The sequence below is a fragment of the Apodemus sylvaticus genome, chromosome 3, assembly GCF_947179515.1.
Source record: "Apodemus sylvaticus chromosome 3, mApoSyl1.1, whole genome shotgun sequence".
In the NCBI taxonomy this organism is placed as follows: Eukaryota; Metazoa; Chordata; class Mammalia; order Rodentia; family Muridae; genus Apodemus; species Apodemus sylvaticus.
This window is the reverse complement of record NC_067474.1, coordinates 130368831-130392750: the sequence shown is the minus strand read 5'-3', so window position 1 is coordinate 130392750 and position 23920 is coordinate 130368831. Positions and strand designations below refer to the sequence as shown.

The 23920-nt window shown below is 40.3% G+C and overlaps 1 protein-coding gene across 4 annotated transcripts in view; it reads right to left on the bottom strand.

The window, feature by feature from the left end:
• Positions 1 to 23920, bottom strand: part of Ipp (intracisternal A particle-promoted polypeptide) — a 40759-nt gene that overhangs the window by 7665 nt on the left and 9174 nt on the right. For 3 of the 4 annotated variants that reach the window (XM_052177069.1, XM_052177067.1, XM_052177068.1), the window contains exons 2-6: positions 20617 to 20958; positions 16491 to 16922; positions 10157 to 10312; positions 7505 to 7672; positions 1366 to 1503 (exon numbers count right to left, since the gene is read on the bottom strand). In XM_052177069.1, the coding sequence (XP_052033029.1) occupies positions 1366 to 1503; positions 7505 to 7672; positions 10157 to 10312; positions 16491 to 16922; positions 20617 to 20908 (1186 nt within the window). In that variant the 5' untranslated portion in view covers positions 20909 to 20958. Of the gene's footprint in view, positions 1 to 336; positions 545 to 1365; positions 1504 to 7504; positions 7673 to 10156; positions 10313 to 16490; positions 16923 to 20616; positions 20959 to 23920 lie in introns of all 4 variants that reach the window. The other variant, XM_052177070.1, reaches the window with a different exon arrangement.

Sequence of the window (23920 nt, the reverse complement as noted above, 5' to 3'; positions counted from 1 at the left end):
TTCCCTGAAGCTCACTGTGTAGACCAGGCTGGCCTTGAACTCAGATTTGCTAGCCTCTGCCTCCAGTCCAGTTATTTTTGTGTTGTTTGTTTTTTAAGCCAGTTTACTGGTTTTTAAAATTATTTCTTTTTTTTTTTGCGATTATAATTACATCACTTCTTCTCTTCTATTTTCCTCCCTTCAAGCTCTCCCATATACTCCTTTGTCTTTAAATTCATCGCCTCTCTTTTTCACTAAAAATTTTCATATTGTTACATACATATATGTATATCTTATATCTTCCTAAATCATAAGTACAACCTAGTCAATCTATATGCTACTTGTATGTATGTTTACAGGGCTTCATATCCTATTGGTGTGTTCTTCCCAGGGGAAGACTGTCTCTCCACTCTCGGCGTTGCTTGGTGTCCATAATGCTTTGTGTAGAGTTGAAGCCACATGGGCTTTCCTCCATCCATGTCAATGCTGATTGCTGTTGTCCTTGTCCAGTTCATGTTTAGGCCGTCATGATGGTGAGACTTTATGGCATATCTTCTGACAGTCCCTGAAAGGCAGTCTTATAACAAACTGACCCACATTTTCTCCATCCCCTCTTCTGCAATGATCCTGAGTGCTAGCTTTGTAGGTTTCTTCCTCTTCCTCCTTTTCCTCTCTCTCTCCCTCTCTCTCCTCCCCCGCCCCTCCCTCCCCATGATTTCTCTGTCTGTATCCCTGACTGTCCTCAAACTCATATTTACCTGCCTCTGCCTCTTGAGTGCTGCTATAAAAGGTTTGTGCTGTTCCCACCACCTGGCCCCGGGAACAAAACAGTCTTCCCCGGGAAAGAACAAAATAGGTCATGTAGTAATGAAAGATCAGCCCTGTAAACATACATACACATAGCATATAGATTGAGAGAGGGTTTTAGAGTGTAGCCCAGGCTGGCCTAAAAATCACTGTTTTAAGGTTATTTGCAGTAATCTTCCAGAGTGCAGGCCCTTTCTTCAATTTTTGAATTTAACATTTTTTTCTTCATCCATATATGACAGCCAATACCTATAGTTACAGCACTCAAGGAGAGACAAAAAGTTGGCAAGTTCAATGTTTCTAGGGTAGCCTGGGCTACAAATCAAGACCCTATCTCTAAAAAGATAAAAAGGGCTTTTTGGTTTTTGTTTTTTCAAAACAAGCTCTCACTATGCAGCCCCTTCCAGGCCTGGAACTTACTATGCAAATCAGGCTGGCCTTGAAATCCTAGAATCCACCCAGCCTCTTCTAGCCCAAGATCAAGATGTAAATTTCTTAAGCCAGTAAGGAACATCTCTAAAATTGTCAGATCCCAAGAATTTAATCCCAGTTGTTCTTAAATCAAACAGCATTAATTACCCAAAGCATAGATTGCCCCGTAGCACACACATACTCCCAATCCACAGCGGGGGTGATTCATTGAAGCAACAATTGTCCATTGTTTAGTAACTGGATCATAACATTCAGTACAGTCAAAGATCATCGAATCCTTTTCTCCTGGTTTAAAAAAGACATCAGGTTTAGTGATGCTAACATAATAAAATTGTCAAACAATATTCGGCAGCATTGGCATTCTCTGTTTTCAGAAATCAACCATTATGTCTAATTTTAAAATACCCATTTAAGTCTTTGCCTAGAAAGTCATATTTTTAATTCAAAGCACTGTCACTTATCAGAGACCATTTACAGAACGAAGGCACATGACATTTTAACTACTCTAATTCTACCACCTAAACAACTCATGTAAATTTTGAAGAAATAATTTGTATTTTTATATTCCCATTTCATTTCCCGTAATAATTCTGGTTTATGGCCTGGTACAATTTGAATTTTAATGTAATTAAAATTCATATGTAGTAACAAACAGAAACTTTGAAAAATTATATTCTTATTTTCTTTTTTGGTTTTTCGAGACAGGGTTTTTCTGTATAGCCCTGGCTGTCCTGGACCTCACTCTGTAGACCAGGCTGGCCTCGAACTCAGAAATCTGCCTGCCTCTGCCTCCCATGTACTGGGCTTAAAGGGGCTTAAAGGTGTGCACCACTACTGCCCAGCGAGAAATTATATTCTTAAAGTAGAATTTTAAAATACAGTATAATTAAAAGACTAGGGTGGGTAGGGGAAAGTTTTTCAATGTTTTAAGCACTGGAATGTCTACACTCCAGCAAATAACCCAAACCTATGTATATGCAAGCAACTAATTACACTCACTCAGCAACCCACACACACCAAAAATGAATTAGTTGGGTGGGAAAAAGAGGTATCTTAGCATCCATCCATAAAGTCTTAGGTTCAACCCCTAGTTACACACATACATACACACACACACACACACACACACACACACCACATCATCATCATCAATCTAACCATAGATTTGCTAAGCTCCAATTGACAGATTATTACTGAGATATTGGTACATGCTGGTGCACTACTTTATTCTCGGCACTCGGGAATGAGAGGTAAAAGGATCTCTGTGAGTTCAAGGACAGCCTGGTCTACACATATTGAGATCTTGTCCCAAAATAAAATTCCTCAAAAAAGCTTAAAATTCTAAATTAAGGAACATATAGAAAAATGAAGGTATAAAATGTTCATGAAATGTAACAGTCGGCGTGGAGTCTGGAGAGATGGCTTGGCAAGTAAAAACACTTGCTGTCTTTTGCAGAGGACCAGGGTTTGGTTCCCAGCACCAACAATGGCTCACAACCATCCACAACTTTGGTGGTGGCGGCCGGCCGTGGTGGTGGCGGCAGCAGCAGCGGTGGCGGCACAAGCCTTTAATCCCAGCAATTGGGAGGCAGAGGCAGGCAAATTTCTGAGTTCGAGGCCAGCTTGGTTTTCAGAGTGAGTTCTAGGACAGCCAGGGCTACACAGAGAAACCCTGTCTTCAAAAACCAAAAAAGCTCCACAAGCTTGTCTGAAAGCAACACAATGGAGGCGTTTTCTCAATTAAGGTCCTTTCTTCCCCAATGACTTTATCTTGTGTCAAGTTGACTAAACTTTAGCCATCACTGGGAACTTGGGTCCTCAGGCTTGGTGACAATCATTCTTATCTGCAGAGTTATCTTGCTGGCCCTAAACTAAGATTTTTTTTTTTTTTTTTTTAACAGAGCCAAAGTAATTAAGGCAGGGACAGATTAGGGTGGAGAGATGGATGGCTCAGTACTTAAGAACACTGTCTGCCCTTCCAAAAGACCTAGGTAAAATTCCCTGCACCTTCATGGAAGTTCACAATTGTCTGTAACTTCAGTTCCAGGAGAACTGACACCCTCACACAAATACATGTAAAATAAAATTTAATTAAGAAGAGATAGGGACAGATTAACAAACTAAAGAAACATGATATTCCAGGATATGTCCATGTTATATAAAACAATGGGAAGAGTCTTTTATGGCAGTTATGATAACTGGTATGGGGGTGTGCAAAGGAGAGAAGCCCTGAGGGACAGCAGAGTGAATGGAAATAAGCAGCCTTGAGGGATGAGAGGTGGGGGAACCCTCTAGAATGTACCACGGACCTGGGAGGTGAAAGACTCTCAGGACTCAAAGGGAGGAATCTTAGATGAAATGCCCAACAGTAGGGAGAGGGAACTTGTGATAGAGTCCACCTCCAGTAGCAAGATAGAACATCAAATGGAGGGAAGGTGTTGCCATCCCACAGTCAAAAACGCTAACCCAGAATTGTTCCTAATAGAACTGCAGGGACAAAAGTGGAGAAGAGACTGAGGGAAAGGAGGTCCAGTAACAGGCTTAATTGGAATCTAGCTCAAGGGGAGGCACAAGGCGTGACACTATTACTGATGGAGTGCTTACAGACAGGAGCCTAGCATGGTTGTCCTCTGAGAGGTCCAACAAGCAGCTGACTGAGACAGATGCTGATACTTTTACACCCAACCATTGGGGTGTAAGTACAAGTTGCGGACCCCATAGTTGAACTAGGGAAAGGCTGGAAGAAGCTGAGGAGGGCGACCTCATAGGAAGACCAGTGATCTCAAATAACCTGGATCCCTGAGATCTCTCAGACACCGAGCCACCAACCAGGCAGCGTACACGAGCTGGTCCAGGCCCCTGACACGCATACACCAGAGGACTGCCTGGTCTGGCCTCAGTGGGAGAAGCCGTGCCTAACCCTTGAGAGATTTGTGGCCCCAGGGAGGGGGGAGGCCTTGGAGGTGGGGGCAGGCACATCCTCGTGGAGACAGGGGAGAGGAGGAATGGGATGAGGAACTGTGAGATGGCAGACCAGGATGGGAGCAATGACTGTACTGTAAAAAAAAAAAAAGTTATAACAATAAAAAATTGTTTCAAAGTAATGAGTGGCTTGCTGTTCCTAAAGTGTTTATATAAACATTTTATATAAATGCAGCTTATGCTGAACACATGCTTTCCTTTTTAGGTCTGGAAATCCAGCTTATTTATAATTTGTTCTGATTTGAAACGGTATTGAGGTACATTGGGAGGTGTGTCTTTGTATTTCAATTGTTAAGTCTGTACGGACAGAGAGCTAAATGCTGGTAGGGTCTTGTTATTACTTCTATAGCCCATCACAGGCCTCATATTTTGTAAACATCCATTCTTCATCATTAGCATAGAGGCAATCTAGAATTTTATCTGATTGTCTGTAATAAAGAGGTGATGGCCAATAGCTGGGCAGAAAGTGGAGGGTGGAACTTATAAAAGAGAGTGATGCTGGGAGAAGAAATAAGATACGGGAGATTCTCCAGTGGACTTAGAAGTGAGAGGACAGATCAGAGTGGAGCAGAGGTAGAGTTAGCCATGTGATGGGTTATGGTGCTGAGATTAATCAGGTTCTACTAGATAGCTAAAAGGCCTAAGCTTCACAATATTAAAAATCCTGTGTCAGTATTTATACTGCTGGTGGGTCTAACAAAGCCCCACTATAACAGGGCCTTTCGAGTTAGTCCTGGTTATCCTAGATTCCCCTATGTAGACCAGGCTGGCCTACAGAGATTCTGCTTCTGCCTTCTCAGTGTTGGAATTAAAGGTATGTGCCACCATGCCCATCCTGTTTGTTTGTTTGCTTTTCTTATTTCTTTGAAACAGAGTTTCTATGCAACCCTAGCTGTCCTGGAACTCACTAGGTAAGATCAGGTTTGCCTCAAACTCATCTGAGATCAAGGTTTTTTGTTTGTTTGTTTTTGTTTTTGGATTTGGTTTTTTCGAGACAAGGTTTCTCTGTTTAGCCCTGGCTGTCCTGGAACTCACTCTGTAGACCAGGCTGGTCTTGGACTCAGAAATCCTCCTGCCTCTGCCTTCCAGAGTGCTGGGATTACAGGCCTGTGCTACCACTGCCCGGCTGAGATCAAGTTTTTAATGAGCATGTTTATTTGTTCTGATTGGAAGGTGGAAAAAAAGTCCTGAAAAATCATACAGGAGATAGACATGACAGAATTCTCAAGATTTATGAATTATCAGATAAAGGCACCAAACCTGATCGTCTGAATTCTCTCCCAAGACAGTAGAAGAAAGGAACCAACTCCTACAAGTTTTCTCTGACATCCACATGTGTGTCATGGTGTGGGTGTCATGGTAGGGCTCAGAGGACGGTGAGGGAGGCGTCCGTATCTCCCAAACAGTACAAGTGCCCATGTCTGTTGGCATGCCCCTTGACATAAAATAGAGAACCCTAGCAAACTAGTGGAAACTCAGAATGGGCCTGGAATAGGGCAGTAGCTGCTTCCCTGCCTTTACATAAGTCCTCTGGGGTGCTAGCAGCCTGACACCTCCCCACAGTACCAGTGGGATGACCAGCTACTCGAGAGCATCTGTGGATTCTCCATTGGTCCACTGCTGCATAATGCTTGCTGCTGTGCAGTGCAGTAGATCTGCACCTCCATGCTGGTCTCCAGAGTCTGCTTTACAGGGTTCATGACTTCATCTCCCTCACCCACTCCTCCTGGATCCAACACCATGGCACATATATACAAATAAATAAAGAATGCATAAAAAAAGATTCTCAAACATGAGTCTGACTATAGGAACAAATTTACTATCCTTTGAAAAAATTGTAGCCACTATTAAGTGTTTAAATTGGTTTTTATGCCATCTTTCTTTTAAAGCTGGGAAAATTGAAGCAATTAAACTAGAATAGGGGTATCTTTTCTAAGAAAAAAGGAAAAAAGATGATAAAGTTCAATACAGCGAAGGGTAAAATGATAGTTTCTTGAAAAAAAAACATCATGTATAGAACATGAATAAGTAATGAAAATGGATTTTTCTTTTTTCTTGGTTTGGTTTGTTTTTGTTGTTTTTGTTTCTGTTTTTTGAGACAGGGTTTAACTGTATATATAGCTCTGGCTGTCTTGGAACTCACTCAGTAGACCAGGCTGGCCTTGAACTCACAGAGATCTGCCTGCCTCTGCCTCCCAAATCCTAGGGTAAAAGGCATTCACCACTAGACCTGGCCCTGAATTGCTCTTTTTGTAATTATTTTAAACATTTTATTCTTATTTTATATGTATGTGTATTTTGTTTCCATGAACATTGTACTGCATGTATACGGTGTCTGCAGAGACCAGACTAGGGTGTCAGATCCTCTGGGACTAGAATTACAGGAGGTTGTTAGCCACCACGTGGATGTTGGAACAGAACTTGGGTCTCCTGGAAGGGCAACCAGTTCTCTTAGCTGTTGAGCCATCTCTCTCCCCTCTCCCTCTTTTTTGAGATGGGCCTTATGTAACCCTGGCTGGCCTCAAACAACTTGTGCTACTGAGAATGACTTTGAACTTCTGACCCTCTGCCTCCACCTCTTGAGTTCTGTGATTACAGCCAAGTACTATCAACTGTGATCTATGTAATGCTGAGAAGTGAACCCAGGGCTGGCTTCCTGCATGTTAAAGAAGCACCATGCCAACTGATCTACATCTTTAGACCCTAAACTGGACTGTCCCTTCACAGTAAACAAAGAGCCATTCTAGAGTTGAGAATAGCACAATAACATGATCAGATTCAAAATGTAAGAACAGACTTTAGAAATTAAAATGGAAACATCAAAACTGAGGCATTATAATATTGAAGTAGATACATCTGTATCAACACTGTTGAACTGGATATAGGTGTGAAAGGAAAACAACCTGGAGGAAGCTTGAATTTTTGAGGGGTCTTCAGTTCATTGGTAGCGCTTGCCTCACATACACGAGGCTCTAGGATCAATCACTCAGTACTGAGGAAACAAAAAAGATGTTTAAAGCTTTGTTCTGACCCATTAGGTAAATCATTGCTACCGTCCGGCATATGACAAGTCATGGGAGGAAAAAACAGATGTTGGTGTAGACATGATGTACTGGCATATAGTTTAAATTCAAAGAGATGATTATTTTATTTTATAAATAAATATTTAAAAAAAAAAACACCTAAGGGAGAGGGGAGAAAACAAGAAAGGGTGAAGATGGTCAAAGCACATTATACAGGAGGACATATACAAACAATGTAGCCAAGTAGACTAATGAGAGAAATGAGATATTCTTATTATTACCTCCAATAGCATAGACCATCCCTCCTAAAACTGCAACTCCAAGTCCACACCGAGCCTGATGGAGTGAAGATACAGTGGTCCAGTACTGGCTAAAGGTATCAAAACGTTCTACACAGCTGAGGGCTCTGCTATCACTCCAACGGCCCCCCTGCAGCCGTGTATATCCACCTAAACACAGAAAGGAAAAAACACACAGCAAACCACTTACTGCTAAATATGGAGATGGAAGTAGTGAAGAAAATCTAGTCCTCTGTATCTAAACATTCATATAGCTTAGAGACTGTCAACTCTATATAAAGAGCATATAAGATATATAACTCAATTATGCCAAGTCGTAGAAAATTATGGCTCATATGCAATGAGATGTTAACCTCAGTGTTTAACCACATGATCTCATCTATAACAGAAGGCTATATAAAATATACGTCTAGGCCATGCCCTTTAACTATAAAGTTTCATTATGACTTTTGTATGTCTTCATTAAAAACAGTGTGTTGAGGGGATGTTGTGATGGCTCAGTGTTTAAGTGTACAAACTATTGCACAGGACTGGAAACCACCTGTAATTCCGGGAGTCTTATGCCTGCCCTCTTCTGGAGGCTGCATGCAGCTGCACTCACACATGCATGTTTCCACACAGAGATACGCATATATATGCACATAATTAAAAAAAAATTGTGGGGGGGCTAGAAAAGGGGAAATCATTTGAAATGTAAATAAATTATATCGAATAAAAAAAATTAAAAAAAAAGAAAAAAAAATTTTTAAGAAGCATATCTAAAAAAAAAACAAAAAAAAAATCCCTGGAACCCACATTACAGTGGAAGGATATAACTAACTCCATAAAAGTTGTTCTCTGACCTGCACACACACACACCATGGCATGTGCATGCACACACATAATAATAACACAGAAAATAAGCTTTTAAAAGTAAAGCAAAAGTCAAGTAGTGGTGGTACACACCTTTAATCCCAGCACTTGGGAGGCAGAGACAGGCTGATCTGAGTTTGAGGCTAGCCTGGTCTACACAGTAAGTTCCAGTACAACCATGGCTCCAGGGCTCCACAGAGAAACCCTAAGTCAAAAGAAAAAAAAAAAAAAAAAAAAACCAAACCAAAATAAAATAAAAAATAAAGTAAAAATAATAAATTGAAATTCATGTTTTCTCCATCCACTCTGAAAAAAATTATAGTATATACTCCAAAAGAAAGTTTAAATATTATAATATGTAAAAAGTATACATAAAATCTATCATGTGTAATTATGAGCTATATTATATATATATAAAATTATATAGAAACCATAGCATATCTAGATGTCTGGATAACCTTACATGCTATAAACACTTACCAATTTTAATGGTTTAAGATTAAAATTAAACATTTGACATGTTTGTCTGATTTTTTTTTTTTTTTTGAGATAGTCTCTCTACATAGCCTTGGCTATGTACATAACTTCAAATTCACAAAGAAAAAAACTAACAGATAAAACTTTATCACATAATCTGCCTTCCTAGTGCTGAGACTGAAGTCTTACACACCATGCCCAGTCTATAAGTCTACTTTACTTTAGTTTAAATCAGGAGGAGACGAGATCACATCTCAGACATAAACATCTTCAGTTTTAAGATGTGGTGTGTTCTTCAGTGTGAGACATATTTGCCTCAGAGAACTTCTGTTCCTAGCAGGGCCTACAGATTCCAAGATATCAGAAAGACTCCTCTGACACTCTTATGGACCATGCTGCCAAAACACTTTGGAAATCACTTATTTTATCATCCCTAATGACTATCTAAGACACTATGAAGAGTTCACATTTTTAAATATATTTCCCTTGTTTTTCACGTAAACTTAAGGTTTTTAATTAATTTAGTTTTTTTTTTATTAAGACTTAATTAATGTATAGAGCATCCTGTCACTGACACACCAGAAGAGGACATCAGATTCCATTACAGATGGTTGTGAGCCACCATGTGGTTGCTGGGAACTGAACTCATGACCTCTGGAAGAGCAGCCAGTGCTCTTAATGCTGAGTCATTTCTCCAGCCCTCTATTTAGGTCTTTTAAAGACAGTGCTACACTGTAGCCTCAGCTGACCCAGAACTCACAAAATAACCTAGCTGACTTTGAACTGATGATTCTCTTTCTGCCTCAGCCTTGGAATGCTAGAATTATAGGCATGAGCTATTATGCCTAGGAGCATTTTAACTTTACAGAAATATTTCTTGTGCTGGTGAAGCAGCTCAGCAGGGAAAGGCACTGGCTGTCCAGCCTGATGACCTGAGTTCAACTCCTGGGCCCTACAAAGTAGGAGAAGAAAAATAATTCCTCTAAGTTGTCCTTTCAGATCCACATACACCATGGCCCATGTATGTGCATATGCACAATAAATAATCTGTAGACAGTCATTTGATGGTAACTAGGAATCAGAGATCAAGGATTTAGAACAGAATAAAATGTTGAATGAGAAGCTATTAAGTTTTAAATGTGTTCAAGCTATTATGCAAATTCAGTTGACTACTCTTCAGCCAAAGCAAGGACTTAATTACACTTCTGACAGCCTTGCGTGTTAGTAACACCTGCACAGTAGCAGCCACAGACCAGCCAGCTCCTACCCTGAAAATGACTTCTAGTATTAGTCAAAGTTTCTTACCTACTGCATACAGATATTTTCTTGCCTTCTTCCGAGGTCGAACTTTAGATGTCTGCAGAAAACTACAAAATTTGTTTTCTTTAGGAGACTTGCAGACTTCACAGTACTCTTTCAAAAGTGTTTGCAGGGCAACTCGAAGATTAAAATCAGATACTCCTAAAAAGTATTTTAAAAGACAATGTTTTAAATGATTCTCAAATATTACAGGAAAGAAACATTTCCTGCTCAGCATGGTAGCACACACCTTTAATCCCAGCCAGCAGAGACAGGAGGATCTCTGTGAGGTCTAGGCCATCCTAGACTAAATATGAAACTCAGTCTCAAAAAGGAAAAACAAACAAAACAAAATAAAAAACAATAAGGAAAATTCCCTCATTGACAGTGTTGGGGAGGGTTAAAGGAATGTGCCACTGTCACAGAGGACCGAGTTCGGTTCCCATCACCCACACCTATAACTTCAGCTCCGAGTAAGCCGCATCCATAAGCACTCACACCCTGGAGGCACCCACACCCACGTGTACTTACCAACACACAGACATGCACATTATTTAAGATAAAGTAAGTCTGGAGAGTTGGCTCAGGGGTTAAGAGCACTGACTGCTCTTTCAGAGGTCCTGAGTTCAAATTCCACTAACCACACGGTGGCTCACAACCATCTGTAATGGTATCTGATGCCCTCTTCTGGTGTGTGTCTGAAGACAGCTACAGTGTACTCATATAAATATAAATAAATAATATTAAAAAAAAAAAAGCCGGGCATGGTGGCTCACGCACTCTGGGAGGCAGAGGCAGGTGGATTTCTGAGTTAGAGGCCAGCCTGGTTTACCGAGTGAGTTCCAGGACAGCCAGGGCTACACAGAGAAACCCTGTCTCAAAAAAAAAAAAAAAAAAAAAAGACAAAGTACTATCTAAGAAAAAAATTTAAAGTCAAGTTTTACACATAAAATCTAGTAACAAAAAGAAAATACATTTATGTTAGAAACCTTTAAAAATGATAAAACAAAGCAAGAAAACAATCTTAAAAATTTTTTTACAATTAAATTTAATTATATGAATGGGTGTTTTGTCCACATACATGCCTGTACACCGCGTATATTCCTTTCTACAATAGTGGTGTTTCAATTCTCATTTTCTTTCCTTAGCAATGTATCTGTTCCTATCCTAAGGTTCCTGTTTTACAATATATATTTTTTTCTTTTTCTTTTCTTTTTTTATTTTTTTGGGACAGGGTTTCTCTGTATAGCCCTGGATGTCCTGGAATTCAGAGATCTGCATGCCCTGTCTCTTGACTGCTGGGATGAAGCCACCACCACCCTGCTACATTTGTATTTTTTTAGAACCTCTAGTGTCTAAATTTCAAGAGGAATGTGTTTCTGTTTATGGCTAATTCCACTCACACCTTTCCCCACCCCCACCCCCAAGGCTGAATCTTCCATCTCTTTCCCTTATTTCCTTGGGATCTACTTCAACAGATGCTTCCCTAACCCCTACCCCACCCCCATCTTGTTTACATGGCCTACTAGTTCAAACCCTGCTCTGACAAAGAGCTGATTCTCCCTCTCCCTCTTTTTATCTTAGTGTAATTACTTTGTATTCTGCAATAAAACTTTGAATAAGACTTGTATTCTCACTGTATCTTTCTAGCCGGAAACATCAGGGTGGTGGAATGAATGAAGCTTTAGGGCTGATGTCCTTACTTTGGGTTAAACCTAGCGGCAAATTTATGCTGAGCTAGCCTCCAGGGAGCTCTAATCCAACCAAGGTCCAACCAAGATGCTATATTAATATTTTTGTTTTTCAACTGCCTCTGCTTTGCATTTTCTAAAAAGATTTATTTATTAATTATATATAAGTACACTGTGGCTGTCTTCAGACACACCAGAAGAGGGCATCAGATCTCATTATGGATGGTTGTGAGCCACCACGTGGTTGCTGAGATTTGAACTCAGGACCTCTGGAAGAGCAGTCAGTGCTCTTAACTGCTGAGCCATCTCTCCAGGCCCTCTGCTTTGCTATTTAATTGTTCTTTCTTCCTCCAAAATATCCATTGATGGTTCCTAAGACTTTACTAATTGGCCTTTCCTCCATATGTTTATAGGACGCAGAGATAAGACTAGGGCTACACTGATAAGGCTACGAGACAGTCCCTTACTAGTTCTATAGGAAAATCAGAGACTTACTTACTAGTTCTATATGAAAATCAGAAAATACAGCTCTTTCAGATAAGATAAGATGTACTAAGAGGGCCAGGCAGTGGTGGCACACGTCTGTAAGCCCAGCATTTGGGAGACAGAGGCAGGTGGATTTCTGAGTTCAAGGCCAGCCTAGTCTACAGAGTTCCAGGACAGTCAGGGCTATATAGAGAAACCCTATCTGGGGGTGGGGGGGATGGAAGGGAGTAGGGGAAGGATGTACTAAGACGGCATTGGTTGACTCTCATCTCAAGTACCCACCTCATCTATATCCCTGAGTAGGGATAACCTATTCAATCACATCCAAGAGACCATGAGATGGAAATTCTCATGCCATCAGAATATTTTGTTTCTAAGCTGGTCCTAGTGGTGCCCATCTGTAGTCCTAGCACTTGGGTGGTGTAGGCAGGAGGATCAGAAGTTCCAGGTCATCCTTGATTATATAATGAGATTATATAAGTCTAACTTGGACTAAGAGACCTATCTCAAAAATAAGGTGGAATGAAGAGATAGCTCAGTGGTTAAGAACATGGGCTTCTAAAGGAATCTAGTTTGATTCCTGGCACCCACATGTCAGCTTATAAGTGTCTGTAACTCCAGTTCCCAGTTGCAGGGCATCCGGCATGTTTTTCTAGTTTCCAAGGGCACACACACACACACACACACACACACACACACACACACACGACAGGCTCAAAAAAGATGATTGTCAAGTGATATATAAAAGTATTCAGAAATTGCACATAAAAAACTTTCCCAAAGTGAAGGAAAAGTTAAATTTATTTGTTTATGTATTTATTTATTTTTTTGAGAGGCGTCTGAGACAGGGCCTCATTCTTTAGTCCAGGTTGGCCTCACACTCACTATACAGGCTAGGCTGGCCTCAAATTTGCAGTGATCCTCCTGTTTTTGCCACCTGTGTACTAGGATTATAGACATGCAGAAAAACTTTCAAAAAGAAAGAAAATATGATAGAATCTAATTTAAAAAGAATAGTAAAGTTGAAGCAAAAACAACAAAAATCAAGAATAATGAAAGAATTCCTAAGGCATTTAATGAAAGAAAGAGCGAGCCGGGCAGTGGTAGCGCACGCCTTGGGAGGCAGAGGCAGGTGGATTTCTGAGTTTGAGGCCAGCCTGGTCTACAGAGTGAGTTCCAGGACAGCCTGGGCTACACAGAGAAACCCTGTCTGGGGGGGTGGGGGGAAGAAAAGAAAGAATCACTGAAAACAAACACAAACTGTTTTACAAGCTATTGTGATGGCTCAGTGGGTCAAAGCATTTTACCATCAAACTTGAAGACCCAAGTTCAATTCTTAGGACCTACAAGGTGGAAAGAAAGACTCCACACCATTCTTATAAACTGTCCTGCAGCCTCTGTTGGAGTGAGCTGTGTGACGGTGTGTGTCTACATCCAGTTGTCTCTGTTGGAGTGAGCTGTGTGACGGTGTGTGTCTACATCCAGTTGTCTCTGTTGGAATAAACTGTGATGGTGTGCATCTACATTCAGTTGTTACTTCTGACACAGCATAGAGCTATGGCTCATCACCTTCCTATTTTGTAAACGTTCACCTTCTTCACTTGCTGATAAACACAACTTCCTCACTTGCTTAATAAATATCTGAGGGCCAGTGGCTGGGCAAGAAGGGGAAGGCAGAACTTCCGTGCAGAGAAAGGGTCTCGGGTAGAAGAAATCAGAAGCTAGCTATTCAGCCAGCAGATAAGTAGGCGGCCAGACAATTAGAACCAGCAGAGAGGTAGACCTGGCAACTGGGTGGAATGCAGGCCTGAATTAATAGGCTTAAGATGGGTTGGGGCTGGAGAGATGGCTCAGAGGTTAAGAGCACTGACTGCTCTTTCAGAGATCATGAATTCAATTGGCAACAACCACAGGGTGACTCACATCCATCTGTAAAGAGATCTGATGCCCTCTTCTGTTGTGTCTGAAGACAGCAACAGTGTATTCATACATATAAATAAATAAATCTTAAGGAGGAGGAGGAGGAGAAGGGCTAGCTCTCTGTGTGAGTCTCCGTGTCATTATTTATATAGTTGGCCAGCCCATGAAAGTCTTGTCATAGGCCACCAAAACATTCTTTTTTTTTTTTTTTTTTTTTTTGGTTTTTTGAGACAGGGTTTCTCTGTGTAGTCCTGGCTGTCCTGGAATTCATTCTGTAGACCAGGCTGGCCTCAAACTCAGAAATCCACCTGCCTCTGCCTCCCAAGTGCTGGGATTACAGGTGTGCGCCACCACACCTGGCTCCACCAAAACATTCTTATAATCCTACAGCCAACCTCACAAAATAACATTAAAAATTTTATGCCTTACCAAATTAAAAAAGAACTGGAATACCATCATAATTAAAGAATGGTATACAAACCTAAATTTAAATTTAAAAGGCAGCACCCAGAAAATTTCAAATATGAAAGGATTCAGGAACTACAACAGCCATGTTTTTTCTATAAAAAAGACAGTTGTAGTCATGTACGCCTTTAATCCCAGCATTCAGTCTCCTGAGGCAGGTGGATCTCTGTCGGTTAAGAGGCCAGCCTGGCCTACATAGATAAGTCCAGGACAGCCAAAGCTATATAAAGAGACCTAGTCTCAAAACCTAATGCAAACCAAACAAAGTAAAACAAAAAATGGAAAGAAAGAGAGAACAAATTTGATAACATCCTGCCAATAAAATAAAATAAACAACAACAACAACATAAAATCCTACAAACCCACGGGGCTGAAGAGATGGCTCAATAGTTAAGCAACTTGCTTTTTGAAGAGAACTAAGTTTCAATTTCTAGAACCCACATGGGGACTTATAAATATATATAATTCCTGTTCCAGAGGATTGACCTCTTTTTGCTTCCTGGGGCACCAGGCATAGACACAATACATAAACATACATGCAGGCAAAAATATGCTCATAAAAATTTAAATAATAAAAATAAAAATTTAATCTAGCCAACCCAAACAAATCATGAATAAAAAAAGAAAATTTGGTAATTAAAAAAATACTTGAAGCTGGGTATGTGATAGTATGGCTAAGAGTCAGGAGCAACAGAAGTGTGAGGTCACTCGCGGCTATGTACTGAGTTAATGACCAACTCCAGCTACGTGAAATCCTGTCCTAAACACACAAACTACAGCTGGAAGTCATCTGTTTGCATTAAAATCCTCTGAATATAGAGACAAAGGCAAAGAGCCAAGGGATTCATGGCTGCAAACAAATATAACGGCTATAAACCTTGAGGACTTTGACAGAAAAAGGAGATGGAAAGAGAATTAAAAATTCTAAGTGCCTAATTTTTCTTAGCAGAGAGTTGACACTGTTTAAAATTAAAACTATAATTAGACGGGCAGTGGTGGCACACACCTTTAATCCCAGCACTTGGGAGGCAGAGGCAGTCGGATTTCTGAGTTCGAGGCCAGCCTGGTCTACAGAGTGAGTTCCAGGATAGTCAGGGCTACACAGAGAAATCCTGTCTCGAAAAAACAAAAAAAAAACAAAAAAACAAAAAAAAAATTATAATTAATGTTATTCATCTTTTGTCCTTCAAGTTAAAAAAAATAATAAGTTGGCGTGGCAGCAGTGGCACACACCTTTCATCTCAGCACTCTGGAGAGAGCTAGGCAGATCTCTGGGTCTGATGCCAGCCTGTCTCCATAATAGGCTCCAGGACAGCCAGGGCTGTACAGAGAGAAGATGGTGAATCTGAGCCAGTCTAGACTACACCTTAGAACAAGAAATCCCCAACAATTAAAAAGCAAAGAGGAAAATGCTTAGGGCCCGAGGACAATTCAAAATTTACACAGAAGCTATAATACTGTATCAGTTGTTCAATGACTTCTAACCCAAGTATACTATGGATCTAAGTTTGATCCTATCACCCATGTGAAAATTCCCAACATGGTTGATGAGCCTGAACTCCTAGAACCAGGCAGGTGGAGACAGTAAGATCCCTAGAGCTTGTTACCTAGCCAGTCTAGACAAATCAGCAAGCTCCAGGCTCAGTGAGGGATCCTATCTTAAAACTCAGGGGAGAAACAACTGAGGAAGACCCCTCAAGTCAACCTCTAGCCTTTAAAGGCTTGAATACACACACACCTTCTTCATACATATCTACTAGTTTGATATAAAGAGTTACCTTCTATGTACTTTAAAAGCCTCTGGGATGGTAACAAGGGGAATCGAACTGGATCTAACACTTCCACCACATGCTTTCTTCTCTTTCCCAGATCTTTGAGAATCCACTGCATTGCAGCTAAGAAGACTTGGTATTCATCTTCAATGCTAAGCTCTTCACTTCGTAAAATTTTGATCAGCTGATCTTTTGTAAGTGCCAGGAACTCTTCCCCAGTATGAACCTCCAAGAAATGGACATGAATATAATTTTCTGTAAATTCCAAAAGATCATGGCAGGCAATTTGCTCAGAGAACTGAAAGAGTCCAATGCAGTTCTGTGGATCAATTTGTCCTTTCAGAAAATCACAGCAAAGATTAACAACTTCAGTCAACTGCAGCATGTCCGCTGCAACAATCAACTCCTGGACGTTATTCACAGCTATGCTCACGAATCCTAGGGAAATAGAAAGATGAAAAACCAGTAAAGAAATACAAACTTTTGGCTTAATAATTTAATTGACTTTAATAATTTTTTCAGAGTAGAAACTAAGTAAACAGGCTATATGGGGGGAAAATAAAAATTTAAGTGACAATTATACTTAACATTTATGGAACAAGTTGGGCAGGCTTGGTGGTACATGTCTGCAATCTCAGCACTCAGGAGGCAGAGACAGGGGGATCTCAGTGAGCTCAAGACCAGCCTAACCAACATAGTGAGTTCTAAGACAGCTAGTGGTGCATAATGAAGCCTATCTCAAACAAAACAAAATACAACAACATTTATGGAACAACTATAATAAGCTGGACACTGTTTTAATTGCTTTACACTCATTAAACACTATACTCCTACCTAGTAGATATCAATTTTCTTATTATTGTATTAAGGAACTCACTCTGTAGGCCAGGTTAACCTAGAACTCAGAGATCCACCTGCCTCCCAAATGCTGGGACTAAAAGCATGCACAACTACTGCCTGGTCCAGAATTAGGAAATTTATATAACTCTTATATGACTGACAGGCTAGAGAGATGGTTTAAGCAGTTAAGAGCACTTGATGTTCTTGCAAAGACACAGGTTTACTTCTCAGCAACTATGGGAGGACTCACAGTGACTAATATAATAACTCCAGTTCCCATGAGAATCCCAAGCCCAAAGGCTACTGCAGGCACTGCACACATGTAATGCACATAGATCCATGCAGGTTAAAACTCATACACAGGACATAAAATGAATAATTCTTCAAAAAATGTTTTGAAAAAATGGTATAACTAAACAAACTGCGAATTAGTCTGACCTTAATGCCAACACTTTGCTAGCTTCTTAAGACTAAGTCTTACTATATAGAGCAAGCTGAATTCCAACTTTCAGTCTTCTTGTCTCTTCTTCCAGGGTGCTGGAATTAAAGCAATGCACACTACATCCAGGTAAAACTCACACTTTTAATATAGATTATATGCATGTAACAGATTAACTAAGGTCCTGGGAAGGGGAACAAAGCAGGCTTACTATATTCAGTTATCATAAAATGTCACAATGTTAGGTTGATTTAAAAGATGTATTTTATGTATGTATATAAGTACTCTATCTGCATGCATGCCTGCATGCCAGAAGAGGGCAGTAGAGCACATTATAAACAGTTGTGAGCCACGTGGTTGCTGGGAATTGAACTCAGGACCTCTGGTAAAACAGACAGTGCTCTTAACTGATGAGTCATCTCTCTATTTTTGTTTTTTGTTTTTTTTTTTAATTCGATATATTTTTTATTTACATTTCCAATGGTTTCCCCTTTTCTAGCCCCCCACTCCCCGAAAGTCCCAGTGTTAGTTTTTTTTTTTTTTTTTTTGGTTTTTTGGATTTGGTTTTTGTTGAGACAGGGTTTCTCTGTGTAGTCCTGGCTGTCCTGCAACTCACTCTGTAGACCAGGCTGGCCTCGAACTCAGAAATCCACCTGCCTCTGCCTCCCAGAGTGCTGGGATTACAGGCATGCGCCACCACCGCCCAGCCTAAGTATTGGATGTGTAGTTTCTTGGGGTTTTTTTGTTTTTGTTTTTGTTTTTTAGAGACCAGGTTTCTCTGTGTAGCCCTGGCTGTCCTGGAACTCACTCTGTAGACCAGGCTAGCCTGGAACTCAGAAGTCCACCTGCCTCTGCCTCCCAAGTACTGGGGTTAAAGGTGTGTGCCACCACTGCCCAGCTAGTTTTTTAATATACAAGAATCTATACCATTTGAGAAACTACTAAATATTTGAACTAAATACTTGGATTTCTTCCCTCAAAGACTCCATTTTCATTTTTTTTTTCTAAGACGGTCTCTGTAGCAGAGGATGACCTTGAATTCCAGATTCTTCTGCCTCTACCTCCCAACTGATGGGATTATAATTATGTGCCACCATGCTTGGCTTCACTTTCATAGTTTATGTAATAATAACTTTTGGAGGACATCAAATAGCTAATTATATTTAAGGTAGCAGAAGCACTATAAGTCTCTTACCTAATAAACTTTTCATTCAGTCTTATACTTTTATTGCTTTTAAGGTTCTAGGGATAACCTAGAGCCTTGTACATAACAGATAATTACTCTACAACTGAGTTATATACTTAGGCTTTAATTTTTTTTTATTTTATTTCTTTAAATATTGTTTTACTGTATAGCCCTAGCTGACCTGAAACTTGTTATATGGACCAGGCTGCCTTTAAACTCAAGAGAGGCCTCCTGTCCCTGCTTCCTGAGTCCTGGGATGTGTGCACCACTATGTCTGGCCACCCCAGCCTTACAACAATCACCTTATCCCTTTTATAACAATCATTGTTCTAAGATATTTGTCCCTAAATTATTTTCCTCATTCTATTTATAAAGTTTAAGATGGCCTTTAACCCAGTGCTTGGAAGGCAGAGACAGGCAGATCTTTGTGAGCTGAAGGCCAGCCTGGTCTACAAAGTGAATCCCAGGATAGCCAAAGCTACATAATAAGACTCTGTTTAGAAAAAATACTATATATGTGTGTATACATACACATGCACACATATATGTATGTATATGTATATTAAAGTTTCTGTATGCATGGTTTGCCTTCTCTACTTCCAATGATCTAGTCCAATTGGATGTTCAAAAAATTATGAGTGAATGGCCAAAGAGATTAAGAAACAGGAATACAAATTGAGCTCTAAGGGGCTGGAGAGAAGGCTCAGCAGTTGAAGCACTAAAAGCTCTTCCAGAAGACCTGGGTTTGACTCCCAGAACCTACAAGACAGCTCCTATCTGTAACTCCAGGATTGGACACCCTCATACAAACATACATGCAGATAAAACACCAATGCATATAAAATAAAAATAAATTAATTAAAACAAACAAATTGAGTTTTAAAAGTGTAGAATCATATGATCCAGCAAGGGGATATATGACAGGTGGAGGTCAGAAGAGGTCATTGGATCCCCTGGAACTGGAACTAGAGTTGGTTTTCGAGCAGGTGCTGGGAACCAAACCTGGATCTTCTGAAAGAACAGTAAGTACTCTTAATCAAAGAGCCATTTTTCCAGGCTCAAATACCACACATTTAAAAAACAAAACACTTTACTGAGTCTCATAATAATTTCCCCCAAGTAGTTAGTTTCTTTTTAATTTTTTTTACATTATCCCCATCCCAACCCCATGTGTCTGTGCACACACACACATCAGCACCATGTGACGCGTGGAGGACAGAGAACAATTTCCTGGAGTCAGATCTTTTCTTCCACCTTTACCCATTGAGCCATCTCACCAGACTCATTTACATAATTTCTTAAAGAGAACATAATATATTCTCAAAACTAGACCAAATAAAGTATTTGTTTCCATTTTCCCCCTAACTTTAAGAGTAACTAAGGGCTGGAGAGATAGCTCTGAAGTTAAAAGCACTTGCTGCTGCATTTCCTGAGGACGTACCTTCAGTTCCCAGCAAACACAGTGGCTCATAAGCATCTGTAACTCTGGGATCCAATGGCCTCTTCTTATCTCCATAAGTACTACATGTTAAGTGGTTCATATATACACATGCCAACAAAACACTCATAAAAGAAAAATAAGTACATCTTTCAAAATAAATAAAGTTATATGTTACTTTGGTTATGATATTTCATCATGGCAACAGAAAACCAATACATGGATATACCTGTATAAATGAAATCTAGAAGTAACTGAAAGATTCCAGCTTCAACTCCTAGAATCTGCACAACATCTTTTGAAGACTCTTTCATTCCTCCAGTGAACAAAGCTGCAAAGTATGGACTACTGGCAGCCAGGACCAGCCGATGCACTTGGAAGGTTTCCTTCCCCACCTGTAGCTGTACATCGCAGAAATGCTGTCCACTTCTCATTTTGTTCATCTGGGCCAACATAAGCTGGGCATGCTTATCAGAGGAAAATGAACTGTCCGCAGCCTTGGGGCACTCCTCCTTAGACATGATGATCACAGATTAATAAAAGACACTGTTGCCCATTATCTGCTTGTATCCTGAGAAACAAAGCACAAGGATCAAACACCGTCTCTTTGTTGATATAGTTTCTATTCACATACAGATGAAACGTTCTCTATAACTTATCTAGGACTCATAGAACACACACCAAACAAATAAGGGCCACACTACATGGTGCGTAGGACTTTTAATATGCTTTTGGATAGTGGAATAAGTAGCCAATAATAAGTCAAAGGATGTTCCTCAGAAGAAATGAGCACTAAAAAATAAAGAGCAGTGAGGTATAAAGAACAGCTATAATCCCCTCCTTGGGTAAGAAAAATAAGGTGCAAAGGCAGAAAGAAGTTCTATCACTACAGTTAGGAAGGATAAACTTTTTTTTTAACTTAAAAATGTTTAATTGACCTTGAGCATTAAAATAAAAAGCATTCAAAGCAGGTAACCTTGATTCCTGGGATTCACATGGTACAAGTGAGAACAGACACCCACAAGTTGTCCTCTGGCTTCTACATGGCACACACACTAAATACACAATGACTAAATAAATGTAATTTAAAATAAAAAAACAAAAAACAAAAAACAGCAGATGTTTGGAAAGATGGCTCAGGGTTAGGAGTATTTGATGCTCTTATGGAGAACCTAAGTGTGGGCCCTAGCACCTAGGCTGGGCCGCTCATTCCAACCTATAACTCCAGTGATTTGCAGAATGAACTTCTAAAAATCAACTGTGACCAGCCCAAACGTCTGGTTAAAATCTTTCCATCTGAATGTTTCCTTTAATATAGAAAGCCCTGTGGATCTTCATTTTAACCCAAGACTCTGTTCCATACATTTTCCTGTTTCTCTCTCCGCTAGACTTGTTGGCAGCCCTAACCTTACTTATGTTATAGTCTATATCACATTCAACTACATCTATTCAAGCTCATGCCCCCCCCCCACAGTTATTGAAAAATAGTTCCTTTATGGAAGGAACTAGCTTCTACTGCTATAGTATCAGTCTCTAACCATATATCAGCACTTTAGATGTCTGTGAAATAAGAAATAATAAAAGGCGTAGGGTTTTGTTTTTATGAGACAAGGGTCTTAAACCTGTAATGAACCTTCTACCTTCTGACACTTACTGCTGGGATTGCCGATATGTGCCCCCATATCTGCCTCAATTGTTAGCTTCTTCACAAATTTATGCTGATGGTAGTTTTTGACTTGTTTCTTTGATTTTGCTTTTTAAGACATGGTATCACTATGCAGCCTAGGCCAGACCAGAATTCACCATGTAGACCAAGTTGCCCTCAAATTCAAGATCCATCTGCCTCTGTCTTCTGAGTGTTGGGATTAAAGTCCTGTGCAAGCATGCCTCATCCTCAATTGTAATTTTTATGAGAAGAAAAGATAATCTCTAAGGTCATAGAAAAGGAAACTATGAAAGTTTTCCCGGCATTAGTATATTGACAGTCCCACCATATTATATTACCCAGAAATTATCAGGCCAGGTTGTAGAAAATGGAACCCAAGTACAGAAACTTGGACCTGAGTCTTTATAGGTTTAACAAAAACAAACATGTTAATATTCATTTCAGAATGCTTGGGTCCTTCAAGTAGGCATGTAGTAGGAGATCACAAAAATCCAATCCTTTCATTATTTATTTCTCCCAAGAAGTTGAGGATAAACAACATGACAACTTGCTATAAGAATCAAAGGGATACATTCAAGTTACTGAACAAAGACCCCTAGAGTTCTTGCAATATAAGATTGCAAGATAATGCAGAGGAAATGTAAGATGATTACAGTCTTGTAATTTAGACATCAAAGAAAACCAGCAATCAAAATGACAGAACTGTTGTAAGCTGATACTTAAAAAAATTTCTGTATATAGCATTCAGTCAAAATTATCAGTAAAAACAGTCTGGGCCTGGGTATGGTGGTGGAAGCAGGCAGATCTCTTAGTTCCAAGCCAGCCAAGGCTACATAGTAAGACCTTGTCATCATCATCACCATAATAATAATAAATAGAAACTGATAATCATAACCATGTAGAAAATAGTTTTTTGAGAAGTTTAAAGGAAGCCACTAAAATTTACGTCAGTATGTACACAATACCAACATCTCACAACCAAATGGCACATAAATACAATCTATTTCCCTCTAGGTGGAAATCCGACCTATAGATGTCATTAAACATCGCATGTCTGTCGGACTTGTTGCTGCTCCGTATTCTTTCTGGCAGCAGATTCTGAATCCTCGCGGCATGATTCCAGACTACCTCCAATGGTCTCTTACTCAAGGTATTAAAGTACAGCCACTAATTTAAATGCCTCCTGTTAACAACCAACAGTTCACTCAATATTCACTTTGAGAGTAGAGGTCCAGAAGGTTTGTTGTCATCTTTCTCAGTAAATGTTGATAGTATTCCACTGCCAGTGGAGTACCTCATCCTAAAATGTGGCTTGGGAAATTATTGTTCACACAAACATGAAAAGTGAAGACCTGGGATTAGTGTATAGGGACGGACTATGCCTCCGTACAGTTTATTGGCTATCGATGGAGACAATCCGAGGGACTAAAGAGGACCTGTGCTCCGGTGGCCTCGATTTCCTTCTCAAGAGCATCTGAAAGTTGATTCAATAAGGGGGCCAGAACTCGAGCTGAGCATCAAAACAACTGAGACTCTTTGTGCTTGAGTTGGAGGCTGGAACTACAATTGTGCCTAAACTGGTCGGCACTAGAGGAAGACAATCAACTCTGTGCTACTGACTGCGTAAGCGGGGACGGAATTTCAGACTGGAGCCGGCAGAAGTCAGGGACTGGGGCCGGCCTTGGGTTTCCCTAGTGGGTGCTGGGAGAGCAGAGGCCGCGGCGCCGAGGACAGGAGGAAGCTCCGGGGCGGCAAAAACACTCGGACGGTCAGAGCGCCTCCGGAGGTGACAGGAGGAGAGCGGAGGAACGATGCGTTCCAAGGCTCCAATCACTCGCGCTTCCCGGTCCGGAGAGCCGGATACGAA